The 24,458-nt window shown below is 36.2% G+C and overlaps 1 protein-coding gene across 5 annotated transcripts; it reads right to left on the reverse strand.

The window, feature by feature from the left end:
- ODR4 (odr-4 GPCR localization factor homolog) lies at positions 1 to 24,280 on the reverse strand (the record flags this gene model as incomplete). 5 transcript variants are annotated; one of them, XM_080699612.1, is made up of 13 exons in its annotated part: positions 1 to 68; positions 1,530 to 1,640; positions 7,224 to 7,395; positions 9,198 to 9,287; positions 10,450 to 10,578; positions 14,201 to 14,269; positions 15,260 to 15,355; positions 16,464 to 16,604; positions 17,883 to 17,919; positions 18,912 to 19,018; positions 20,489 to 20,584; positions 23,682 to 23,816; positions 24,182 to 24,280. In XM_080699612.1, 13 exons carry the CDS (start codon positions 24,278 to 24,280, stop codon positions 1 to 3), a joined length of 1,350 nt encoding a protein of 449 aa, XP_080555738.1. The 5 variants fall into 5 exon arrangements, with proteins under 5 accessions (XP_080555738.1, XP_080555737.1, XP_080555740.1 ...); XM_080699611.1 differs by having other exon boundaries at positions 7,224 to 7,409; positions 9,191 to 9,287; XM_080699614.1 differs by lacking the exon at positions 20,489 to 20,584 and having other exon boundaries at positions 7,224 to 7,409; positions 9,191 to 9,287.
- Between the last annotated feature and the right edge of the window lie 178 nt (positions 24,281 to 24,458).

Genomic DNA, 24,458 nt, shown 5'->3' on the forward strand with positions numbered 1-24,458 from the left:
CTAATCACTGAAGTAATGAAAGGAGATACCCGCAGCAAGGACTGCAACTGCAAATGCTGCAATCACACCTAAAAGTAAAACAAACACAAAACACATGGAAATGAAATGAGTGGAAAAAGATTACTCGACCCTAGGCTCTGAAATGCAGGTAACAGATGGGCCTATGGAGCATCCGTGCACAGAGACAGACACAAATGCACACCTTATCTTATGCAAAGACATGTGTATGTACTAAAGGCTAGTGATGTCTTAGAGGAAAATATGGCAGAAAGTTGAAAAATATATGAAACATACATAAAAATAAACATTGGACAAAGTTTCTCATACACAAATGTGTACTCAGACATATCTAAAAAAAAAAAACAAATACTTTCATAACCTTAAAAAACAAACACACACACATAGCAGCTTACTTAGTCATCTCAGCTACTTAGCATGAGCCAATGGGCCATGGCTTTCAATCCTATAATGCCAACCATTTGTGAAGCTAGTCAAAACTGCAAATGCCCAGGTTCTGCTATTATATGTCAAAGTATCAGTTAGTCTGAGTCAGGAACCTTTTTTACATTTTTTCCTGATTATAGAAAATTAAAAAAAAAAAAAAAAACTGACCAAAGTAGTTCAGATACACAAACATACAGAGATATACAAAACTTTGAGGTAATTAAGTAAAGTTTACGTAACAAGAACTCTAAGAACTTGACGAGACCTATGACAAAATCTTTGGCTCCTGTCAGAGGTCTTAATGCTCAGTCGGCATTTCTTGAGCTGTGAGCATGTTCTTCCTTCAAAACATCTGAAGTGACTCCACTTCTTGCAGCATTTATTAAAATACAAAACTGCACTTTAAGTTTCCAGACTTGAATTTACCATTTCTCCTAAAACACATCAAAATCTTCTGCAACAATAATCCTAAATATCAGTTTGGAATTCTCAAAACTCTACATGTTTTCTTCTGAATCCCCCCCGCCAAAGTTAATAGGATGTGTTATATTTAAGGACACTTTGGTGATAATGTATTACTTTTCATTATTTACTTTCCATGATACGTGTGTGTGTGGGGGGGTAATGGGGATTGAATATAGGAACATTCTACTGCTGAGCTACACATCGAGTCTATTTTATTTTTATTTTTGGCACTAGGGATTGAATCCAGGAGCACTCTACCTCTGAGGTAGTATAAACCCTCAGCTCTATTTTTTATTTTTATTTTAAAATAAAATCTTAGCTTTCCAAGTACTGGGATTATAGGCATGTGCCGCCATGCCTCATTCTTTTCTAAATTTGAAACAATGTCTAAGTTGCAGAGGACCTGACTAAGTTGCTGAGGCTGGTCACGAACCTGTGATCTTCTTGTCTCAGCCTTCCAAGTACTGGGATTAAAACCATGGGCTATCACACCTGGCTTCTATAATATTGATAAATAATGGATAAACTGAGCACTTTCAGGAAATGAATAGTTTTAAAGTATCAAGAAAATTCACATACATAATATTATCTTTCTAATGTTATAAAAAAAAGTAAAATACCTATGTTTTGCTGAATTTTCAATACTATTGTAGTTCTAATTGGTTGCTCTGGCTGCTCATCATCTCTGTTGTCCAGTGAAGTTTCATTATTCATAGAGGAACTCACACAAGCTGCAAGAGATAATAATAAATCCTACATAAAATGAGAATTACTATTTTTCAATTGAATTTTAAAGTGTATGATAAAGAATATACAATCAACACTATTTTCCTTCCACTCATCCTTTTTATAACATAATGCTCAATATCTAATGTAGGCGAATTAAATTTCATGAAATATGTCAAATTGACAGTTTTCAAAATACTTAATACAATTTTTTTTTTGTATGTGTGTGGATCTGGGGATGAAACCCAGAGGCATTTGACATCCGAGCTACACCCCCTGCCCTATTTTTTATTCTTTATTTTGAAACAGGATCTCACTAAGTAGCTGAGCATGTCCGCGAACTGTGATCCTCTGGTCTCAGCCTCCCGAATGCTGGGATTATAAACGTGTGCCACCACACCCGGCTCTACTTAGTACAATTTTAATCACTGACCCAAAAACCAGAAATCCTCAGAGCAGCATTGAAGAATTTCACTTTTTATATAGCTCTTAAGCTAAAAATGGATTACAAATATATATGAATGAGGGCTTTTATGTGGCTCACAAAATCTAAAATATTTACTATTTGGCCTTTATGGGAAAAGTCTGCAGACTTTTGATAAAACCTGAAATTTGAAAAACACAAGTAAACCATGATCAGAAATCTGACCTTAAAACAACTCTTAATGCAAATACACCATCCTATTTTACACGTGGAAAACAAAACCTAGGTGCATAACAGAGGGTCATATGCAGTTAACTAAACATTCAAACAAAAATTCATGTTTTTGAAACACGACTCTCAGATTAGTGACTGAAGGATTGCTATTTATTGACTGCTTATTATGTATTGGGCAATAGTGTAGGATTCTAAAAATAAAATACATATTCCCAAATCATTCATTCATTCATTTACTCAAGTACATTAAATGCCATGATCTTAAATACAATAGTTTTTAACTTGAGGTTTGCCACTTACAAAGGTATTAATTCTAACAAGTCCTTTCTGAACTCCAGATTCTCTTGGGGTTGATGTGAGATTTTGGTAAAAATGTTAGGAAATATACTTTCTAAAAAGAAAGATACATAGAGGATGACATAAACACATTATGAAGTAACAAACTACTTTTAAACAAACTAATAACTTAAAAAGCATGAGTGTTAAAATGTTTGAAAGCGCCGGGCGTGGTGGTGCACGCTTGTAATCCCCGCGCTTGGGAGGCAGAGACAGGAGGATCGCGCAGGTTCGAAGCCAGCCGCGCGCGCTGGTTTAGGAGACCCTGTTTCCAAAATGAAAATGTAAAAAATAGGTCTGGGAGTGTAGCCCGGAGGTAGAAGGGCTTCCAGGAACCCCAGTACCACCAAAAAATAAAAATAAAAATAAAATAAAATGTTTGAAAGCAATGTTTTATGATAATGTACAGATTTTCCTAAACATTTGAAATTAGGATTTCCACATAAAATAAACCACAGAAAAATATTTCAAATGTTCAAATTCAAAAACTGAGCTGAGCCGGGGATGGTGGTGCATGCTTGTAAACCCTGCGCTTGGGAGGCTGAGACAGGAGTATAGGACAGGTCAAAGCCAGCCTGAGCTACTTAGTGAGGCTCTCAGCAACTTAGCGAGACCCTGTTTCCAAATAAAATATAAAATAGGTCTGGGAGTATATAGCCCAGATGTAGAAAAGCCCCTGAGTTGCATTCCCAGTACCACACACATACACGCGCGCGCGCGCGCGCACACACACACACACACACACACACACACACACAATAAATAAATAAATAAATATATAAATAAATAAAAAACTGAAATCAATTGCACCTTTAAAAAAATTAAATTTGTCATAACTATCTGAGTTTGTTTCTAAGTGTTTAAAATTATTATTTGCTTGATTATTACTTAATTACTCCTGTTCTATAATATAGCTGCCAAGTAGTTGCTATGTTTAATATACATATTTTGCCAAGTAAGCAGTGTACAATAACATACTTCTAAATGACTTAAGGGAAGAAGAAGAATTTGTTTGTCAAAATGACTCACTTATGGTGAGGGATAACTAGGCTTTAACTGTTCTTAGCTGTGTTAGTCATCCCCTGGTAGACACCAACTTAATAATTCAGATGTACTTTATCCCAAGTATCAGATCAAAACATTTAGAACATCTTCCAAATCCGGTGAAACTCATCTTTGATAATTCTGTCTTAGTGTCAGATCTGAAATTTTTGTTGTTCAGTTAAACAATGATGATTTAAAGAAAAAGCAAATAATATTAAAGTTGCATGCTTATGGCTAGATCACTCCACACAGTGACAGGATAGTGATACAGGGAACACAAGACAACCAACTCAGGAGTTCAAGTTCTTTTTTTCCTTTTTTTGCGGGTCTGGGGATGGGACCTAGGGACATTCGACCTCCAAGCTACACCCCTGCCCTATTTTTTATTCTTTATTTTGAAACAGGGCCTCACTAAGTAGCTGAGGCTGTCTGCGAACTGTGATCCTCCGGTCTCAGCCTCCCGAATGCTGGGATTATAAGCGTGCGCCACCACACCCGGCAGGAGTTTAAGTTCTAGCATTTCATTTTAAGCCTCCAAGTAGTCCTGCCTTCCCATCAACACTTGAATTACAATATGAACAAGTCTACAACTTTGCATGTGTACATGGCCCTTCTTTCTTATGTTGACAGTTGCTCAAGGTTACTTTCTTATGTAACTTGAGGTATGTCTGAATTTGAAATTATTTTATTTTAAGAAATGGTTTCTATCAAATTATATTATTTGCATCTAAATTTCAGATAACATTAAAATACTGGTGAAATGACATATCTGAAATCTGAGTTTAAATCCCATAAGTCCTCACTAAAAATAAAACTTAAATTGTCCTTATTTATCCTTGAAAAATGTCTGCTTTAATAAAATTATCTCAAATTTGTATCAAATCATTATTTTTATGACAAACTTAAAAATGTAAATAGAGCAGTAGAATGTCTTTTCTAGAAGTAAATTATTTGTCCTCTAATTAAAGCATGATCTTCATTTATGACAATTCAATATTAAATGTGTACGTAATGCATCACGACAAGATACTTTCTTACATCCTTTGTACATAATAGGTATTGAAGTAAAAAATTTCCTGTAGTAAACAGGTGGAATTCCCATTTCATCCCTTATTTGTGTATATTTGAACCACTGAGCCATAAAGCCGTGACTATTATATCCTTTTTAAACCCTGACCATGTTCAGGATAGCATACTACACAACCCTTAATAATCTTATGTCTGAGCGGGGAGTAGCGGGCACATGCCTGTAATCCCAGTACTTGAGAGGCTAAAACAGGAGGTTCACAGCAACTCAGGGAGGGCCTCTGCAACTTAATCAGTCTTTGTTCCTAAATAAAAAATAAAATAGGGCTGGAGCACAGCTTAGAACAGACTGCTTCTGGGTTCAATGCCCAGCACCGCACACAAAAAAACTTAGTCTGGCTAGGCATGAGCTTATAATTTTTTATTCATAAAATAGGTGTGAAAAAGTGTGCTCTGGTTTCCTAAAAATTATTTATTTAATATCTATCAACCAATAATAAATAAGCTCTGCATACTTACCATGTTTTAGGACTGGAGCTCAGCTAGAGATACAATTTTTTTACTTATTCTCAAAAATCTTACATGCTAACGTGAAGATCAACACCAAACACCCAACTGATAATTTAAAGAACCAGAAGTGTGTAGCATAATATAAAGACCAGCATAGAACAGAACTATTAGAACATTTAGAGAGTTGACCAGACTGAAAAAAAAGATGACAGTGAATCATTGATGGAGATTTTTTAAAAAACACTTTAGTGTTTTTAAAAACACTATTTTTTTATTTTAGTATTTTATTTATATTAAGTATTTTATTTATATTTTATATTTATATTAAGTATTTATATTATATTAAGTATTTATATTAAGTATTTATATTATAATAAGTATTATATTAAGTATTTTATTTATATTTAGTATTTTATTTATATCAGTATTTTATTGACCTGTGGGTCCCAATTCCTAGGATGAACAAAATCACTGATTTATTCATTTAACAACTACTTACTAAACACCAATGATGTGCTGAGGCTCGGCTTTTTGTAAAGAGTTGGAAACACAGCAGGGAAGAAGAGGCAAAAGTCCCTTCCCTTGTGACTCTTAGGAAAAATCAGATGTTTGCTGAATACACATACACTGGTATCACACAAGTTTGAATTTACTGGATTTTGTTTTGGAATGCTCATGCAAGACTACCACTGTTACCTCCTTAGAAAGGTAGCTTGTATGACAGTGCAAGAGACTGCTTGGAATTTTTTTTTAATGTCTTGGTAAAGAAAGAACATTACCTCTGTTTTAACTTTAAAGTATAACTTAAGTAGCACTAAATACATCCATACTCTCAGCTTAAAAACACAACAGACAAATGACGAGCTAAAATATTTAAGAAGCGTGTCATCTCAGCATTTGAAAGGCTGAGACAGGAGGATCGCAGTTTGAGGACAGCCTCAGCTACTTAGTGAGGCCCTTTGCAACTCAGTGAGACTCTGTTTCAAAATAACGAATAAAAAAAATAGGGGTGGGGATGTTGCTCAGAGGTAGAATGCCCCTGGGTTCCATCCCCAGTACTGCCAAAAATAAAATTTAAGAAAAATGACAATCTTTAATCTAAATGAAATCTCTCTTCCTATTCTTTTGTATTTGATTTTTAAAGAAACTTATAAATGGGTCCAATTTTGCATACAGTACTACCCTTAGTCATTCTTATTTTAGGAACATGATATTTACTAAGAATAAAGGCAAAGAATTTAAAAATATGAAAACCATACATGATAATAGATCTAAGAGTACAGCTAACAAGCAGAAAAGTATACTGCTACAATCAGAAAATAAGACCAAGATAAAGCAACATCATTCATTTGTTTTTAAACATGTTCGAGTGGATGAAATGAAGTTGGGCATGGTGGAGCACATCTGTAATTCTAGTAATTGGGAGGCTGAGACAGGAGGATCGCAAATTCAAAGGTAGCCTCAACAACTTAGTGAGGCCCTCAGGAACTAAGCAAGACTCATTCCAAATAAAAAGTACAATGGGGCTGGGGGTGTAGCCTAAAGGTAGAATGCCCTTGGGTTCCATCTCCCAGCACAATGGGAGGGAGAGGGGGGGAGGGAGGGAGGGGGAGAGGGAAAGAGAAAAAATGAAAATGAATATGTAATGAAGGATGCCAAGCTAAAATAAGTATCTGGATCATGGAAAGTATTAGTCAAATAGTTTAATAGTCTGTATAGGTTCAGGGAAAGGTGGTAAAACAAAACTGTCAGAGAAAAAAAAGACTTTAAAACCAAATGCCCAAGTTAAATTCCAGCTCTACCATGATTTACTAGGGCTGTATCAAGTTACTTAACCCTTCCGAGCCTACATTCTCTTGAATGGAAAACTGGGCAAATAACTCCAGTTAGAATGACAATCATCAAGAAAACAGACAATAATGAATGCTGGGGAGGATGTGGGGAAAAAGGCATGGTATTTAAACTAACTGTTCATAGGTAATCTTAGCTACAGTCTAATCAGGTTCTTAATTACCTGTATTTATCTCCTCTGCAATTTCCAAATCTTCTATTTGAATCGGATGATCTAACATCTCTATAAAATGGTCTCTGATTTCTTCAGATGATTCATCGCCAAATTTATAGTCACATAACATTACATTGGATCCAGGAATGGGGACAAAAACTCGGTGAGGGAGAATGTGGAACTCTTTTTCACAATCTGTTAAGAAGGAAGATATCAATATTTAGATAGGTCTGTCTTTGGTACCAATAAACATCTTAGAAATATATGAAAACATCCAATAAAAATGAAGCTTGGTAAGACAGTGCTTTTGTAGTTTCTAATTGACATGGCACAAAATTGCTCTTACTGATTCTACTTAACTCCTGGCCTTCGTAAAGGATTTAAATAATGCTCCTTAAACTTAAACTTTTCGTGGCCTTCGATGTAAAGAGGTTGTTAATCACACATTCTTCCGTGACCCACTGTCCTCTGATGGATGCTCAAGAGGGAGTATTGTCCTGGTCCAGAAATTGTTGTCTCCTTTATTTGTTTTAACCTTAGCACCACTGTGGATTTCACAATAAACTGACCTTTTCCTTATCTAGGCATGTATGGAGTAAAATTAGGGGCCTGCCTACACCAGGTACACAGACAAGACATGCACATTGCTGTATTATTGTCACAATGATTTTAACTTACTTGATACAGCCCAATATCAAGCATGTTTACGATATCAAGGCATACACTGGGTACCAACCTCACCACCAACCCATCTTGTTTTTTTAATTTTCATCCTCCATATGCTTCATGATTATTTAATCTATTTTTCTCTGATTTACTTGTAATGCACCTTTGTAAACAACCTTAAGTAATTTTTAGGGGAAAATGAATATTTCATTTTTCTTTGGATAATTAATTATTTTCCCCTAATTTCTAACAGTAGAATCCCTGGCTCAGATAAACACATTAACTACTGTTAAGTTAAAAACTATTACTCAAACCATCAGAAAAATAGGGATACTGTGTAAAGAATAACCTTTGTCAGCAATAGAAGATGGTTTATTTAATCACAGATGGTTAAATAAACTATCAATGTGAAGATAAGTAGCAAGCTGGGGCTCTCTTGAATACTAACCCATAGTTTCCTCTTCCAGAAACTAGTAGGAGCTTTGCATAATTACAAAGCACGGATGAACTATGCTTTAAGTGCCATAAGAAATGCTACGACTTTATGCGTCTCTTCTAGATGTCTTATCTTGTTCACACAGAACTGTGAAAATCATTTTACTCTTTGACCAGACTGCCTCCTAGCGGTAGAATTACACAACTGCAAGTTGTACTGCGGTATATTGAACACATTGAAATTCAGTTTATATTATTGGAATTTGGGCCACTGATACTTGAAACAGATTAAACTTCACAGATGGCTATAACAGTACCTATCAAAAATCTATTGTAAAGCCAGGCGTGGTGGGGCACGCTTGTAATCCCAGTGCTTGGAGGCCAAGACAGGAGGATTGTGCAGGTTCGAAGCCAGCCTCAGCTACGTAGTGAGGCCCTCAGCAACTTACTGATACCCTGTTTCCAAAGAAAACATAAAATAGGTCTGGGAGTATAGCCCAGAGGTAGAAGGTCCCTGGGTTCCACCCCCAACACCAAAAAAAATCTATTACATAATGTTCAACACTAATATGCAATTTACTATCTTGATTATAGTTAAGTTCTTTTAAAACCTCAAATAATAAAAATATTAACTTTAAAGTATCAACAAAAGTTTACTATTCTGGCTGGGGAACTCAGAATCAAGTAAAAAAATCCTTTCTGAAGCTGTTAAATGTTGAGAGATTTGCAATTATAAATTATTCACAAATAATTTGGGGGCAGTTGCAACCAAAAAAACTATCTTTCAATAATAAAAGTAAAATATGATGTATCTACCATATACTAAAATCTTGTATCAAAATAAACACATGTTAAAAAAAGTACTTATTTTATACTCATAACTTTTCTTTCTGGACTTTCATTCAAAAGAAGATCCTCAAATAGTATTTCACAACGATCAGCAACTGTGTTCAAAATATCTCTCTTCACTGCCTGGGGTGGGGGAAAAGCAAACACAAGAAATAAAATACTTTTAAGTTTGCATTATTTTATTACCAAAAAAGCTCCACATAATTTGCTTCCCACTATAATCATGTTCACTAAATAATTGACACATCAGTCCATTTGTTATTTCCATTTATTAATCATGCTTATTAAGAGGTTTATAGTTTAATGACAAATTTGACTAGACCTCATCTAAATAGGAAATTAAAACCAATAAATAAGTGAAGATTTGTACCTACACAAATCTTGCAGTATTCCTAAATATGACATAAATGCCAATCACCATTCTTTCAAATTTAAGAACCATACAGCAGTACACCTAATATTCTTCCTGTGAATACTTTTCCTGTTTAAAATAAATTGAATTTCCCTCAAAAGAAATTATTTCAGCTGGGTGGTGGTGCACGCTTGTAATCCCAGTACTTTGGAGGCTGACACAGGAGAATTATGGTTTGTGAAACGCCTCGCTACTTAGTGAGGCCCTTTGCGACTCAGTGAGACCCTGTTTCAAAATAAAGAATAAAAAATAGGGCTAGGAGTGTAGCTCAGAGGCAGAATGCCCCTAGGGTTCCATCCCCAGTATTGCAAAAAAAAAAAAAAAAAAAAAAAAAACCCAAGAAAACAAACCAAAAAAAGAAATGATTTCAAATGCACTAATAGGTCAGAACTGTGGATACTTACTAAGCCTGTATAATAATTTTAAAAGAGGCATAAAATATTTTACATATAAAAGTCTTAAAACCAATTATATTATGTATTTGAACTTTCCAACACATCAAGCCTTCATCAGTTAAAATCAGACTAATAATTATAAAATCTTAGGTTAGAAAAACCAAAATTTTAAGATTCTTCAATAGTTATATTAACTTGCTTCCATTTTCTTTCTGGTTCTTTTTTTTTTTTTTTGGTGTTACTGGGGGTGGAACCAAGAGGCTTTCTACCTCCAGGCTGTACTCCCAGACCTATTTTATATTTTATTTGGAAACAGGGTCTTACTAAGTTGCTGAGTGCCTCACTAAGTAGCTGAGGCTGGCTTCGAACCTGTGCGATCCTCCTGTCTCAGCCTCCCAAGCACGGGGATTACCAGCATGCGCCACCACGCCCGGCTAACTTGCTTCCATTTTTTACAGACAGTTATTGGCTTCTGTACCTGCACTGCATCCTTGACCTTGGGTTTATTATTGTGAATATAAGCTCTGCATTTCACAGCACCCTTAAGGTTTACAGAACCGCTGCAGATCTGGACGGTGGCTGTGGATCTGTGCTCTGAATTCAGCAGCTGAAAAACAAAATCTTCTTAAGTCTTAATGGCCAAAAATTATCAACTATAGACAACAGTTAAACATTACATAAGCCATTTTTATAGCAAAAAAATGAATTTTTAGCTAAGTGGTTGAACATTCTCCTAAAGTTACACAAGGGCCTTCATATTTCTTTTTATGTTACATATTATTTTCTGAGCATTTGGAATATAGATTAAAATTAAACCCAACTGTACGTAAATGTTCTCTCACTATCATAGACATCTAAAATATCAATATTTATCGAATATAGGCATAAAAATATATTTTTTGCAGATTATTCAGATAAGTACTATGAAGAAGAAAAATGTATAAAGACATGATATTAATAGAAGATATGCACTATAAGAAATGCACAAAATAAGAATACAAGGTAGGCTGCAATAAATCATGGTAAAATTACAAGCAATATGTTTATACATTTATTTACACACTTTCAACTCATTACCTTTATATGCAAAAAGTAAATGCTATGCTTCATTTAGGCAAACCAAAACATCAACCATGCCTATCACTGGAAAATTATATTGACGGTTTAAAATGGATGAAATGGCTGTCATTTTTATCTCACAGTTCCGTCTTCTTTAGTCTAAGGAGTGTTCACTCTGGCTAGATTTTCAGGTGTCTCACAGACATTATTTTAACATCGTCATCTTAATAAATGCCAAAACAAACAGCACGCAGAAACACTGAAAGTACTACTGAAGGCCTATCATCACAATGGTAACAAGAATTGTGACAAAAAATAAAACAAAAAACTGAACATGATAAAAAAAAATGATGTTCTAAGCACATCTGGATAAATCATTCAATAATGGGTCCCTTTAGTAAGCAAAAGGCAGATCCCAAATTTTGTAGAAAAATGCCATGTACAAAACTGGTTATCTATATGCAAAAAAATGGGAGTAAGTCCCACCTTCTCACCCTGCAAAAGAGTCAACTCAAGATGAATCAAAGGCCCGGAAATTAGACCAGAGACTTAGCAGTTACATAAAGAGGGCACAGGACCAACACTCCAACTTATAGGCACAGGTAAAAACTCCCTTTAAAACCCCAAAGGCACAGAAATTATTATTATTTTTTTTTTGGTGGTACTGGGGGTAGAACCCAGAGGCTTTCTACCTCCGGGCTATACTCCCAGACCTATTTTATATTTTATTTGGAAACAGGGTCTCACTAAGTTGCTGAAAGCCTCACTAAGTAGCTGAGGCTGGCTTTGAACCTGTGCGATCCTCCTGTCTCAGCCTCCCAAGCGCAGGGATTACAAGCGTGCGCCACCACGCCTGGCTAAAGGCACAGAAATTAAAACAAGGAGTAATACATGGGATTGCAATAAACTGAAGGACTTTTGTGCAACAAGGAAAGTTATCGAGAACCTCCAGAGTCAGCACAATGGAAGAGCTCTGCCAGCTACTTTTGTGATAGAACTCAAGAAACACACTGACAAAATATCAAATAATCCAATCAAGAATACGTGAAGTAGACACTGTACAAAAAAAGAACTACAAATGGCCAATAAATACATGAAAAAATGTTCAACATCATTAGCAATCAGAGATGCAAATCAAAAATACTCTCAGATTTCATCTAACTCCAATTAGAATGGCAACCATTAAAAACAAAAATAATAAGTGCTGGCAAGGATGTGGAGAAGCAGGAACTCTGATACACTTTGGAAAACAGTGTGGAGGATCCTTAGAAGAATGGGGATGAACTTACCATATAACCCAGCAATACCTCTCCTGGGTATCTACTCAAAAGAACTGAAACCAAACTACCATAGTAATACATGCATATCTATATTTATAGCAGTACAATTCATAATTACCAAACTATGAAACCAGCCAAGGTGTCCACCAACAGATGAATGAGTAACAAGATATAGGCTATACCCAGAATGAAATTCTACTCAGCCATAAGAAAGAACAAAATTATGTCATTTGCAAGGAAATGGATGGAGCTAGAGAGTATCATGCTAAGTGAGATTAGTCAGTCACAAAAACTGAAAGGTCCTGGTAGTAGTATGCTATTGAGATGAAAAGTTGCTTGAAAACATGGTTGTGCTATTTTATACCCTTGTCTGCTTTCCTGGATAATTCTGAGCAAAATCATGTATACTTTTAGGAATAGTTAGTCTTTTTTTTTTTTTTGGTGGTACTGGAGGTAGAGCCAGCGACTCCGGGCTATACTCCCAGACCTATTTTATATTTTAAGTTGCTGAGAGTCTCACTAAAGTAGCTGAGGCTGGCTTTGAACCTGTGCAATCCTCCTGTCTCAGCCTCCCAAGCGCTGGGATTACAAGCGTGCACTACCATGCCCAGCAATAATTTAGTCATTTTAACCCTGTTTTTAAGATATCTTTTAATTTCCAAAGAGATCTATAATTTAAAAGACCCATATAGAAATAAGAAACTTGCTAATTAGTACTTTGTGACTTTTATTCAATCAAAGAAGGTATAAACCTACTTCAAATTAAGTACAATTATGATAATTCTTGGCACATTTGTGCATACATCTTTTGCTTTTAAGTTGCTAAGAATTGAAACGTTACTTATAAAACCTACAACCCTAAATACTTACACATATATGTATGTATATGTTTTAAAGATTGCTATCTACTTGATAGCAATTTTAGTAGCCTTGTGATAAAAGACTCAAATCGGTTTAATTAAAATAATGTTTTGCCGGGCGTGGTGGCGCATGCTTGTAATCCCCGCGTTTGGGAGACAGGAGGATTACGCAGGTTCGAAGCCAGCTGTGCTGGCTTAAGAGACCCTGTTTCCAAATAAAAATATAAAATAGGTCTGGGAGTGTAGCCCGGAGGTAGAAGGGCTGCCAGGAACCCCAGTACCGCAAAAAAAAAAAAAAAAAAAAAAAAGTTTCTCAGAAATAATTTCTCTATAACTGTATATTTTATACAGTTTCTTACTCTAAAATTCTTTTATTCTCTAATTGTAAACATTAAAAAAGAAACAACCTGATTACAATTATTCTAGGAAATAATATACTTTAAATAAGAGGGAGCCGGGCGTGGTGGTACACACTTGTAATCCCAGTACCTGGGAGGCTGAGATAGGATATTCGTGGCCAGCCTCAACTACTTAGTGAGGCCCTCCACAACTTAGTGAGACCTTTTATCAAAATAAAGAATAAAAAGTAGGGTTGGGGGTATAGCTCAGAGGTAGAAGGCCCCTGGGTTCAATTCCCAGCACTGCAAAAAAAGAAAAAGGTTAAAAAAAATTTTTTTCTTACAACATGCTTTTATTGGTGAATTATAGATAGTCTCATGTCATAATGTAAATCATGTTGACAGTGATATATATGCACAGAGCACTTGCCCCTCCCCCTTTCCTCCCTTCCCAAAACAGAATACTGAGAGATTGCTGTTGGTATATTCATGGATGGGATGTACATATAGTTGGTGGCAGTATTTCCATTGATGAAGCTCATTCTTCCCCCTCTCCTTCCCTTAGACTCCTCCCTGGTGCCACCGGGGCTTCCCTTCTGTTATCTGGAGTCCTGCTATTCTAATTACTCCATAGCTTGGGCATATTAGAGAAAACATACAACCCCAATAAGAAGTATTTAAAAAATACTTACCAACTGTGTTAGAACTCGGACATCAAAAGAGTGACTAGTTGCTTGAGTATTTCCTCTATAAGACTTTTTCTTAAAACAACAACAACAACAGAAAAACACTGATGTTAAAAAGCCAGACTGTGGAGACTATACCTGGAACATGAAGGACAATTAAGGAACTAGCCTACGTGAACTAAGTAACTGACAGGAAAAACACATCTTATTACTGAACTTAGCTGTTTATACACATATGCTATGTGATACATTCTATCTCAATCAATACATACTTCAATTCCTCTAAAACAGCCATTCATAAATGAGTGCCTGTGGGTCAGCTCCACACCATCCCCTGTCTCTGTAACCATGATCACTCATTTACATTACGCTACTTTCACATGACAACAGCAAAGATGAATAGTTATAACAAGACAATATGGCCTGCAGCATATAAGATATTTATTATTTGGCCTTTTAAACAAAGTTTGCTAATCCCTGATCTACAGAGGGAGACCACCAAGGTTCCTTTCACATCCAGTTAAAACTATTTTATAATCCTCTGTAGACCCTCCCATAACAAGGCCACAGTTCATTTACAAACTGCTACCATGTAGAACAACATGAGAACTTTATTTTCATTCATTTATTTGCTTAGGTGATACTAGGAATTGAACACAAGGGCACTCTACTTCTCAGCTTCACCCTCAGCTCTTTTTAAATTTCAAAATAGGACGTCTCTAAGTTCCTACATGCTATCCTTGAATCTGTGACCCTCCGGTCTCAGTGTATCAAGTACGGGGATCATAGGTGCCACTGTGCCTGGTAGAATTGTAGTTTAAGAAAGCCATTTATAATTTGGAAATTAGATGACACGTAGATGACACTAACACAGGGCTTCAGGATCCCAATTACATCGTAAGTCATCTCTTTCCATCATTTTATGAGAAAACTCCTGCTTTTATTTTAAAAGACCTTAGAATGAGTAGATGGAACTGTTTTCATGAAGGCAAGGACTAACAATAAATCATTTTTTATTTTTGCTTAAACACAAATTATTTCATAAAATGATTTTCTCTTGCTTACCTGTCCTTCTAATAAGTCACAATCTTCATCTTTCACTTGTCCGTTAATCAAATAAACACCGTTTTCGATCTGCTTGGCCCAGCGTGTAAGTCCATTCTTAAAAGAAAAAAACCATGGGTAGATTTTATATAGAATGTTGTCTCAAATTCCTGAACACAATAAAATTTTGAAAACCCCCAAGTATTAATAATGCCATATTAAGTCCAGTCTCATAAATTAAAAAACCAAAAACTATACCTTAAATTTCGGGCACTTATTCATATTTAAAAATACTTTTACCTGATCTTTATCTTAAACTAACATATATAATCACAGACTTTGGAGTCTTATTAATTACATGACCATAGTGAAATAAAATTCTTTAAAAAACTATGAAAAATATTTAAAACAACCTAAAGCAGCATTAAAGAGGAAAAAGTAAGCAAGCTCCATCTGCCTTTTTTTTTGAGGGGGGGTGGTCCTGGGGTTCCTGGAAATCTTTCTACGTCCAGGATACATTCCCAGACCTATTTTATATTTTTATTTGGAAACGAGGTGTCTTAAGTCAGCGAGGCTGGCTTTGAACCTGTGCGATCCTCCTGTCTCCGCCTCCCAAGTGCAGCGATTACAAGTGTGTGCCACCACGCCCGGCTCACTTGCCTTTTTTAATGTGAAAAAACAGAATAAAAATGAGACATACACGAGAGTAACAAAGAAATACAAAACAGGACCGGAAAAGAGAAAACCAAGCTAATAAGAACCAAGGAGGCATGGTGGCACACGCTTGTAATCTCCGCGCTTGGGAAGCAGAGACAGGAGGATCGCGCAGCTTCAAAGCCAGCTGTGCTGCCTTAAGAGACCCTGTTTGCAAATAAAATATAAAATAGGTCTGGGAGTGTAGCCCGGAGGTAGGAGGGCTTCCAGAAACCCCAATACCACCAAAAAAAAAAAAAAAAACCAAGAAAAAGCTGTAAAACCAAACAATATAGCTACTTACATAATTACATTTCATGTATGCTAACAAATATTAAGTACCTACTATGGCAAATGTACTAGTATTATGACACGGTTCCACCTAATCTGGAATTAGTTGCTGATGTAGCACAACCATTATCATAAATATGGTGCACTTTTCAAGAATTACAAAATGAATGACGTAGACAACCAGAATAACAGCTTATTCTCCACTCAGCAAACACTACAGAACACTATTTTGCCCTGATACCTTTGTATTTTTTTCCAGAGTATAGCTGATAGAAGTAGGAGAAAGTGGAATGTGAATATTAATGTGAACAGTACACTCCAGGGAAAGCCACGAGGTAGACAATCTGCTTTGGTACTTCCATTCAGCTGGTCTTGCTGAACTCTTTAGCAGAGGAGAAAATGGAAAAACGTTAAGTATGCTAGTGGTAAAATGCATGCATCAATAAAAACGTCATAAAGTATGCAGCCCAATAGCTCATCTGATATCTAATGTACTGAATCAAATTCCCTAATCAAAGTACAATAGATGAGAACAAAATAAAAAATGACTACTAAGTGCTAGACATTCTTTCTTTCTCATTCTTGCCAACCATGCCTCAAAGTTATTTTTGCATACTAGTCACCTTTTAAAAAATATGCTGGTTTAGGTCCAGCTGAATACTTGTTTAGTAGATACTACAGCTATCAAACGTTTTAGGTCACTTTTTGACTATCAGCTTCTCAAAACTAAGCACATAAGCAAAGTAGGAGGAGCTTAACAAAAATATCTCAATAATTAACTGGGCGCAATACTTCTTTTCTGTAATTCCAGTATTAAGGAGTCTGAGGCAGGAGAATTACAAGGTCAAGGCCAGCCTGAGAAACTTAATAAGACCCTGCCTCATAATAAAAAGGGAAGCTGAGCGTGGTGGCGCGTGCTTGTAATCCCCGCGCTTGGGAGGCTGAGACAGGAGGATTACACAGGTTCGAAGCCAGCCTCAGCTACTTTGTGAGGCTCTCAGCAATTTAGACCCTGTTTCCAAATAAAGTATAAAACAGGTCTGGGAGTATAGCCTGGAGGTAGAAAAGCCCCTGGGTTCCACCCTCAGTACCCCCCCACACACAAATAAATAAATAAATTAATTAATTAATTAATTTAAAAATAAAAAAAAATAAAAAGGGAGCTGAGTGTGGTTGTATACGTTTACAATCCCAGTACTTGGGAGGCTAAAACAGGAGGATGGCAGGTTCCCTGACAGCCTCAGCTACTTAGTGAGGCCCTCTGCAACTTAGTAACTCCCTGTTTCAAAATAAAGAATAAAAAATAGGGCTGGGAGTGTAGCTCTAAAGTGGAATCCCTGAGTTCAACCCCCAGTACTGAAAAACAAACAAGTAAATAAATAAAATCAAAAGGGCTGGGTGTATAGTTGAATGACAGAGTTCCTCTATCACTGGGTTCAGTTCCCAGTACCCACGACCCTGAAAAAACAAAAAATTAAAAGAAAACAAATTTTCATTCCCTGTAAAGAAACTGATCATATTTTAAAATAAAAACTTCAGGTGGCTGGAGATATTCATAGGAAGTGACAGCATTGAAAATGATTAAAACTAAATATAAAGGTAAATTTTAATAACAGTACTCTGTAAAATGGAAAAATATTTAAAGAGTAATTTTTCTTACCTTTGGATCTTGGACATCATAGGTTCGACAGGATATTCTTTACTAATTAAGGACAGAAATGACCCCAAAAAAGGAGTAATTCTTGATAATTAACAGAAAACATCAAAAATAACACAAGCATCAATAAGTTTTTACAAATCATGACTTTATACAGATAAACGTATAACTCTTTGTATCTATACAACTTTGCATACACATATCACACACACACCAAGTTGTTCTGACTATACTACTTGTGGTACTTAAAATTTTCTGTTCAAAAATACTGCTTATTACAATAAATAAAGTAGACACAGTTGTGAAATTTTCCGCCAACAAATCCTGTGTACAATAAGGAGTGCTGTTCTGGCTGGGGTTAAGCCTGAGCACGTTTATTGGGTGAAAGGGTCTGACCGTGGAACTTTCCAGTTAAATACCAAGGAAGTTAAAAGCAGATTTTCTACAGGAATGGCCTTTTTTTTCTCTTATTTTGCTAACTGAAAGTCCTAATTTATTGGTCCCTTGGACTGTAGCACTGCTTCGTGAGGCTTCTTGCGTGGGGTCACCTTCGTCCCGGCAAGCTGGAGATTCCATGGAGGCCTGTAGCTGGTTTTTGGCGTCACTTAATCTTGGTAAAAGTTGGAAGAAGCTCTTGGATGTCCTATACTGTCCAGCTCAGAGCATTTAATCTCTGGGAACTGAAGGTGAAGAGTTTAACATAATGAAAACACTACTTTGCCTAAGTTGTCAGTTGGCATTTCTCTCTCTTTAAAATCTACTACTGTGCTTGGGTGTACATGGGGTAGACAGCTGCTAAAGAATCCAGTACCCTGAGAGTCCTCGCTATCTCTCACACACTCACAGCCCTGGGACATGATTAACAGTTGTTATTACTCCTGTTACTAGTCCTGGCAGACCTAATTTATGTACCATTTACATAAAAACAAACTATGCCTATTTTCTAAGTGATGATTTAAACAAGTATTTAAGGAAAAAACTCGAAGTATTACTTTTGGTGCCATATACTATAGACATTTAAACAAAAGATACTTTTTTGTAGAAGAGCATATATGAAGTATCACTCGTTCTGAGGCCTCGTCCTCTGTGAAGTTCCACAGTCTTTTCCTATTCATAGACTTTTCCACAGCAAATATTAGCTGAAAGATAGAAAAATACACATTAATTGAATGGAAAAATTAAAATAAGAAGAGGAAAAATATACTTACTTTTTTTTTTTTTAATTTGGAAACAGGGTCTCTTAAGCCAGCGTAGCTGGCTTCGAACCTGCGTGATCTTACTGTCTCCGCCTCCCAAGCGTGGGGATTACAAGTGTGCACCACCACACCCGGCGTACTTACGTTTTTAAGCTATAAAATTCCATTTCTTTCAAATTTTCCTTTGAATCAAGAAGTAGAACTGATACATGATTAACCATCTGATTTTACTTTTAAGGATTTCAAAAAAAAATTGGAGTTCAAAATGGAAAAATTATAATTCACTGTTATTAATGATCAAATGGACATAAAAATTAATTTGGGGCAAGCAGTATTCACTTGAATTGTAGAAGAGAGACTTTATTTTAAATAAAATGAGAAATATAATTATTTTAACTATAAAAATAGAGTGTGTTTCCTATTTTGCATTTCTTATTTAAATGTCACAAAAGATTTATGTCAATATATAAGGACACAAGAAAAAGAATAACAAATTAAAAGTGAAAAAATCAGAATAGTGACATAAGTCTGTATGCTTAATTCAATACCAGCCACAGAAAGATGTGTATAAACAATGCTACTAATATTAAACACATATAGACTTAAATGGTATTTCAAAACCCAAAGCCAAAAAACAATGGAAAAAGAGGTAAATTTACTTAAAATGGGAAAGATGAGAGCAGCCTGAAAACCTTGTCAGGGAAGGAAGTATCTCTGTTTTCTCCTTACTTTTTTTTTTTTTTTGCGGTACTAGCGATGGAACCCCAGCATGCTACCTCTGAGCCACACCCCCGGCCCTATTTTTTTATTCTTTATTTTTGAAACAGGGTCTCACTAAGTTGCAGAGGGCCTAAATAGCTGAGGCTGTCCGCGAACCACGATCCTCCAGTCAGCCTCCTGAATGCTGGGATTACAAGTGTGTGCCACCATGACCGGCTCCTCTTACTCTTTTAGGCACAAATAACAAAGACATAAGAGCAAGATCTTAAGAGAACTAAACAGAATGACTTCACATTACAGCAATTATTGGTATTAAACAGATCTCTAGCAGAAAACAGGTATTGTACAAGAAATAGTTATACCATTATGACTTGTTTCATAACATTAAGAAACTGTCTTTAAAATAAAGACTATTTTAAAATATGTATCTTTGAAAACATATTTACATTTATTGCACTCAAATATTCAAGCAATTGGGCGGAAGAGACTGTTTCAACTTAATTCTAGCATAGGGTATTATGGAACAGGGTCATAATAGGGCCACTATATGTATGTGTGTGTGTGTGTATGTGTATATATATATATATATATACACATACACACACACACACACACACACACACACATACATAACACTAATTAAAACAATATGGAATTCAGAATTATTAAGAATTTCTGATATATCAGACTTACTCTGCGCAGGGTATTTTGAAACTCATTTGCCAGTTCTAAAGTTGTAACAATAAATATTCCAAGAACTAAAAGCCCTCCTGGTAGCATTCTGGATACCTAAAAGTGAAAATGTAGTATTAGTTATCATAAGCATATGCAGTCCTTCCTACTAGAAAAGCAAATATCTATCAAGAACCAATTACATACACAGGATCAAAGTGAGACCATTGAAAAACTAGTTAAAATAACAGAAACATAAGAACAGAGATGAATGGGGTATCAGTCATTACGTATAGTCTTCCAAGAATGCCCTCAACTTTTTAAGATTGCTTTATAAATAAAATCATTTGAGACGGGTGCGGTGGCACACGCTTGTAATCCCAGCATTTGGGAGGCTGAGACTGGAGGATCGCAGCCTGCAGACAGCCTCAGCTACTTAGTGAGGCCCTCTGCAACTTAGTGAGACCCTGATTCAAAATAAAGAATAAAAAATAGGGCTGGGGGTGTAGCTCGGAGGTCGAATGCCCCTGGGTTCCATCCCCAGACCCACGCGCACACACACACACACAAAAATCATTTGATAACAACATCCTATAGCTGTATCAATATATAAACCCCATTCAAAAAAGGATGAAAGAATAAAAATAACTTGTGAATATTTTTTCAATGGCCTTCCATTATGAGCAAAATAAAATACACATTTTGTGCTAGACTGGTATTTCAGTCTTTCTATAATCTGTCCAATCTGTTACCTGGAGCCTCACCTGATACGACTTTACTCATGGTTCTCCATACATACCCCGGGCTTTTTGACACTATGCCTCACGCTGCCTGCTCCCTCAGGCTGAGCTGACTTTCTCTGATATGTCTCTATGTCTGCATCCTATTAGATCCTGCAGAGTCAGCTTCAGAAAGGTGCTTTCCCCAATCCTTTGATCTCTGAACTCTCAGAGGATCCTGGATTAGTTTTCCCATGAATCTTTATCACACAACCCTCCCTGTATTATAAAATACTACCAGCTCGTTTTCAAAAATACATAGATATCCATCTCCTCCCAAGACTGTGGCTAGGTCTTAATGTCATATGTATTTTTGTCTGACATTTATATTCTGGTTAGCTTCTGTGTGCCTAATATATAAGTAAATGACCATAAAGTGTTAAAAATTAGATACCATTGTCTAATCTCTTATATTTGCATTATATCTGCTAAAGATGCCTTCAGATTTCATAAATTCTACTTACTTTACCACAAATTTGACAGTTTTCATATTTAGCATGAGAGACATGCATATCTTTTTTGATATCAATAACAAATAAAATTAGCTATTTCTTTCTAGAGGTAAAAAGGTTAATCTAATTTGCTACATAAATTTATTCATACTTTCTTTTTTGTGTGCATGTGTGGGTTTGGGGATGGAACCCAGGGGCATTTGACCTCCGAGCTACACCTCCTGTCCTATTTTTTATTCTTTATTTTGAAACAGGGTCTCACTAAGTTGCAGAGGGCCTCACTAAGTAGCTGAGGCTGTCCATGATCCTCCAGTCTCAGGCTCCCAAATGCTGGGATTACAAGCATGTGCCACCACGCCTGGCTCAAACTTTTTATGTGTGTATATATGTGTGTGTGTGTTTATATACACATATACAATGCCCTATAAAATTCTATAGAAAACCAAAAGCAAGATTAAGAGTAGAAAGTTACTTATAAACCATTGGGAATTTAAAATATCAGTTATTTTAGATGATAGCATCAAATATTTCTTGGATTTATTTTTTTATAACTACATACTATTCCCCCATCATAAAAACATACACAGAAACACATTTGTGTGTTTAAAGGATTTAAAGTTGATTAGAGTAGAAAGTATAATAATTCTACTTTTACCTTAGTCTAATATTCTTTATTATTATTTTTGTGTATGTGTGTGTGGTACTGGGGATGGAACTCAGGGGCATTCAACCTCTGAGCTACACCCCCAGCCCTATTTTTTATTCTTTATTTTTGAAACAGTTTCTCACTGAGTTACAAAGGGCCTAAGTAGCTGAGGTTGGCCGCAAACTGTGATCCCGTCTTAGCCTCCCAAATGCTGGGATTACAAGCGTGCGCCACTACGCCTGGCTTCTTCTTTATTAAGTGGTATAATCTATTCAGTACTTTTATGTGAAGTAGTTTACTCATTAGTTTACTCATTGTTCCCTCTCACCCACCTCTTAATCTGTTTCTTCCTTTCATAATACTGCCCTCCTATCACTCCCTCTATTTTTTATTCCCAATCTACTTGGTTACTAAATCAATCCCCCCCACCCCCATGGTACTGGGGAAAGAACCCAGGTGTTTTCTATCTCTGGGCTACATTCCCAGACTTACTTTATATTTTATTTGGAACAGGATCTCGATACTCACTAAGTTGCTGACAGCCGCACTAAGAAGCTGAGGCTGGCTTTGAGCCTGCATGATCCTCTTGTCTCAACCTCCAGAGTATTGGGATTACAAGCGTGCACCACCACGCCGGCTACATCTTCTTGATTCTAGCTTTCTCTGAAATCACTTGTTAATGAAGTTCTAGCCTGCTTTAAGTTTACTCAGGCATTCATTTATCCAGTCTTTGGAACTGTGATGCTAAACCATGGAAATCCTGGGTGAGGCACTCAGGACACAACATAATAAAACTGATGTGACTCTGGACCCCAACAGCTCAGAGTCTAGGTCGACATCAAGTTCTGCACTACTGTCATAACTATACATTTTCTGTTTTATTTCCAGTCTCTCTACTCTGTATAATGTTCTAAGGTATCCAAGTTACTTTCTCAATTGCTGGTAAGCAAATCGCATTATCCCTGAAGGACTTCTGAGAGTTTCCCATGGAGCTACTATCTACCATTCCTTAGGGTACCACTGGGGCCTTTCAAGCCTTATGACGCATGGCATTCTTCCACATGCTCCATATTCAACCACACCTTACTGCCTTTGACTCTCCTAACCAACCTTTAACTTCCCCGCGCGTGTGTCATTTATCTTATTTCTGCTTTCTACTGGCAAAGCCCTACTCATCCTCCAAGTTCAGAGCCTTCTGTTAAGCTGCTTTGAATCCAACCACTGGCAACTCTTTAAGAATGGGTACTCTGAAATCCTCGTCTAATAACCTGAGAACACAGAGCTTTTTCATTTGCTAGTCAAATAAATACAAACATAACCGTATAAAGAGACATTACCTGGCTGGCATGTTCTGCGGCCCACTCTTCATCCAAATTATCCAGTGTAGCTTTGGGATGTTTGAGGGTCTCATTTTGCTCCTCTTTGGGTGGAGTTCTAGTGGCAAGAATCACATAATCCTTTTGTGAAGAACACTTCAAAAACAAATTATAAAAGCTTATTAGAGTGATATCTGATTGAAGAATCAGATATCTTAGTTCTTAGGACATGGAATAAAAAAACCTAATATTTGTAGGAGGTTAAACTGTTAATACCCATAGTATAATGGCATCTGTATTTGTGGAAACCAGTTTTCATTACTGAATACTGCACAGCTAAGTTTCAAATAAGTGTCAAAAGAGAATGTGCCTGACTTAAGCAAACCTGGGCTAAGTCCTCAAAGATCCAGTTTAGATCTACTTTTTCTCCATCATATCATTCCACCCCCCAACCTCAGCTTGCTGGGAAATAGCATACTTAACATAAGCAGGTAGTTTGTTGTATCAGTCAAGGTACATACCTGTCCTATCAAAAGACCAGAGACAAAGGCTTTTCCTTGGAGATTGATGTTTGAAAGATACTGGCCAACAGTCTCTTCTACAATGTAGGTTCTTCCCATTATTGGGAGCTAATTCAATCTCCTAAATTATAAGGAAAAAATTTTATAGTGTTTTTACAAAAATAAAATTTAAATGTTTTTAAGATGGGGTTAGAACAACAGTGAGGAAAGTGATACTCTACCATACTCTGCAGCAATTGCTTATTAAATAGACTACTCTTTCTTGCAGGAGCTTTGG

Source organism: Muscardinus avellanarius (assembly GCF_963383645.1).
Source record: "Muscardinus avellanarius genome assembly, chromosome: 7".
Taxonomy (NCBI): Eukaryota; Metazoa; Chordata; class Mammalia; order Rodentia; family Gliridae; genus Muscardinus; species Muscardinus avellanarius.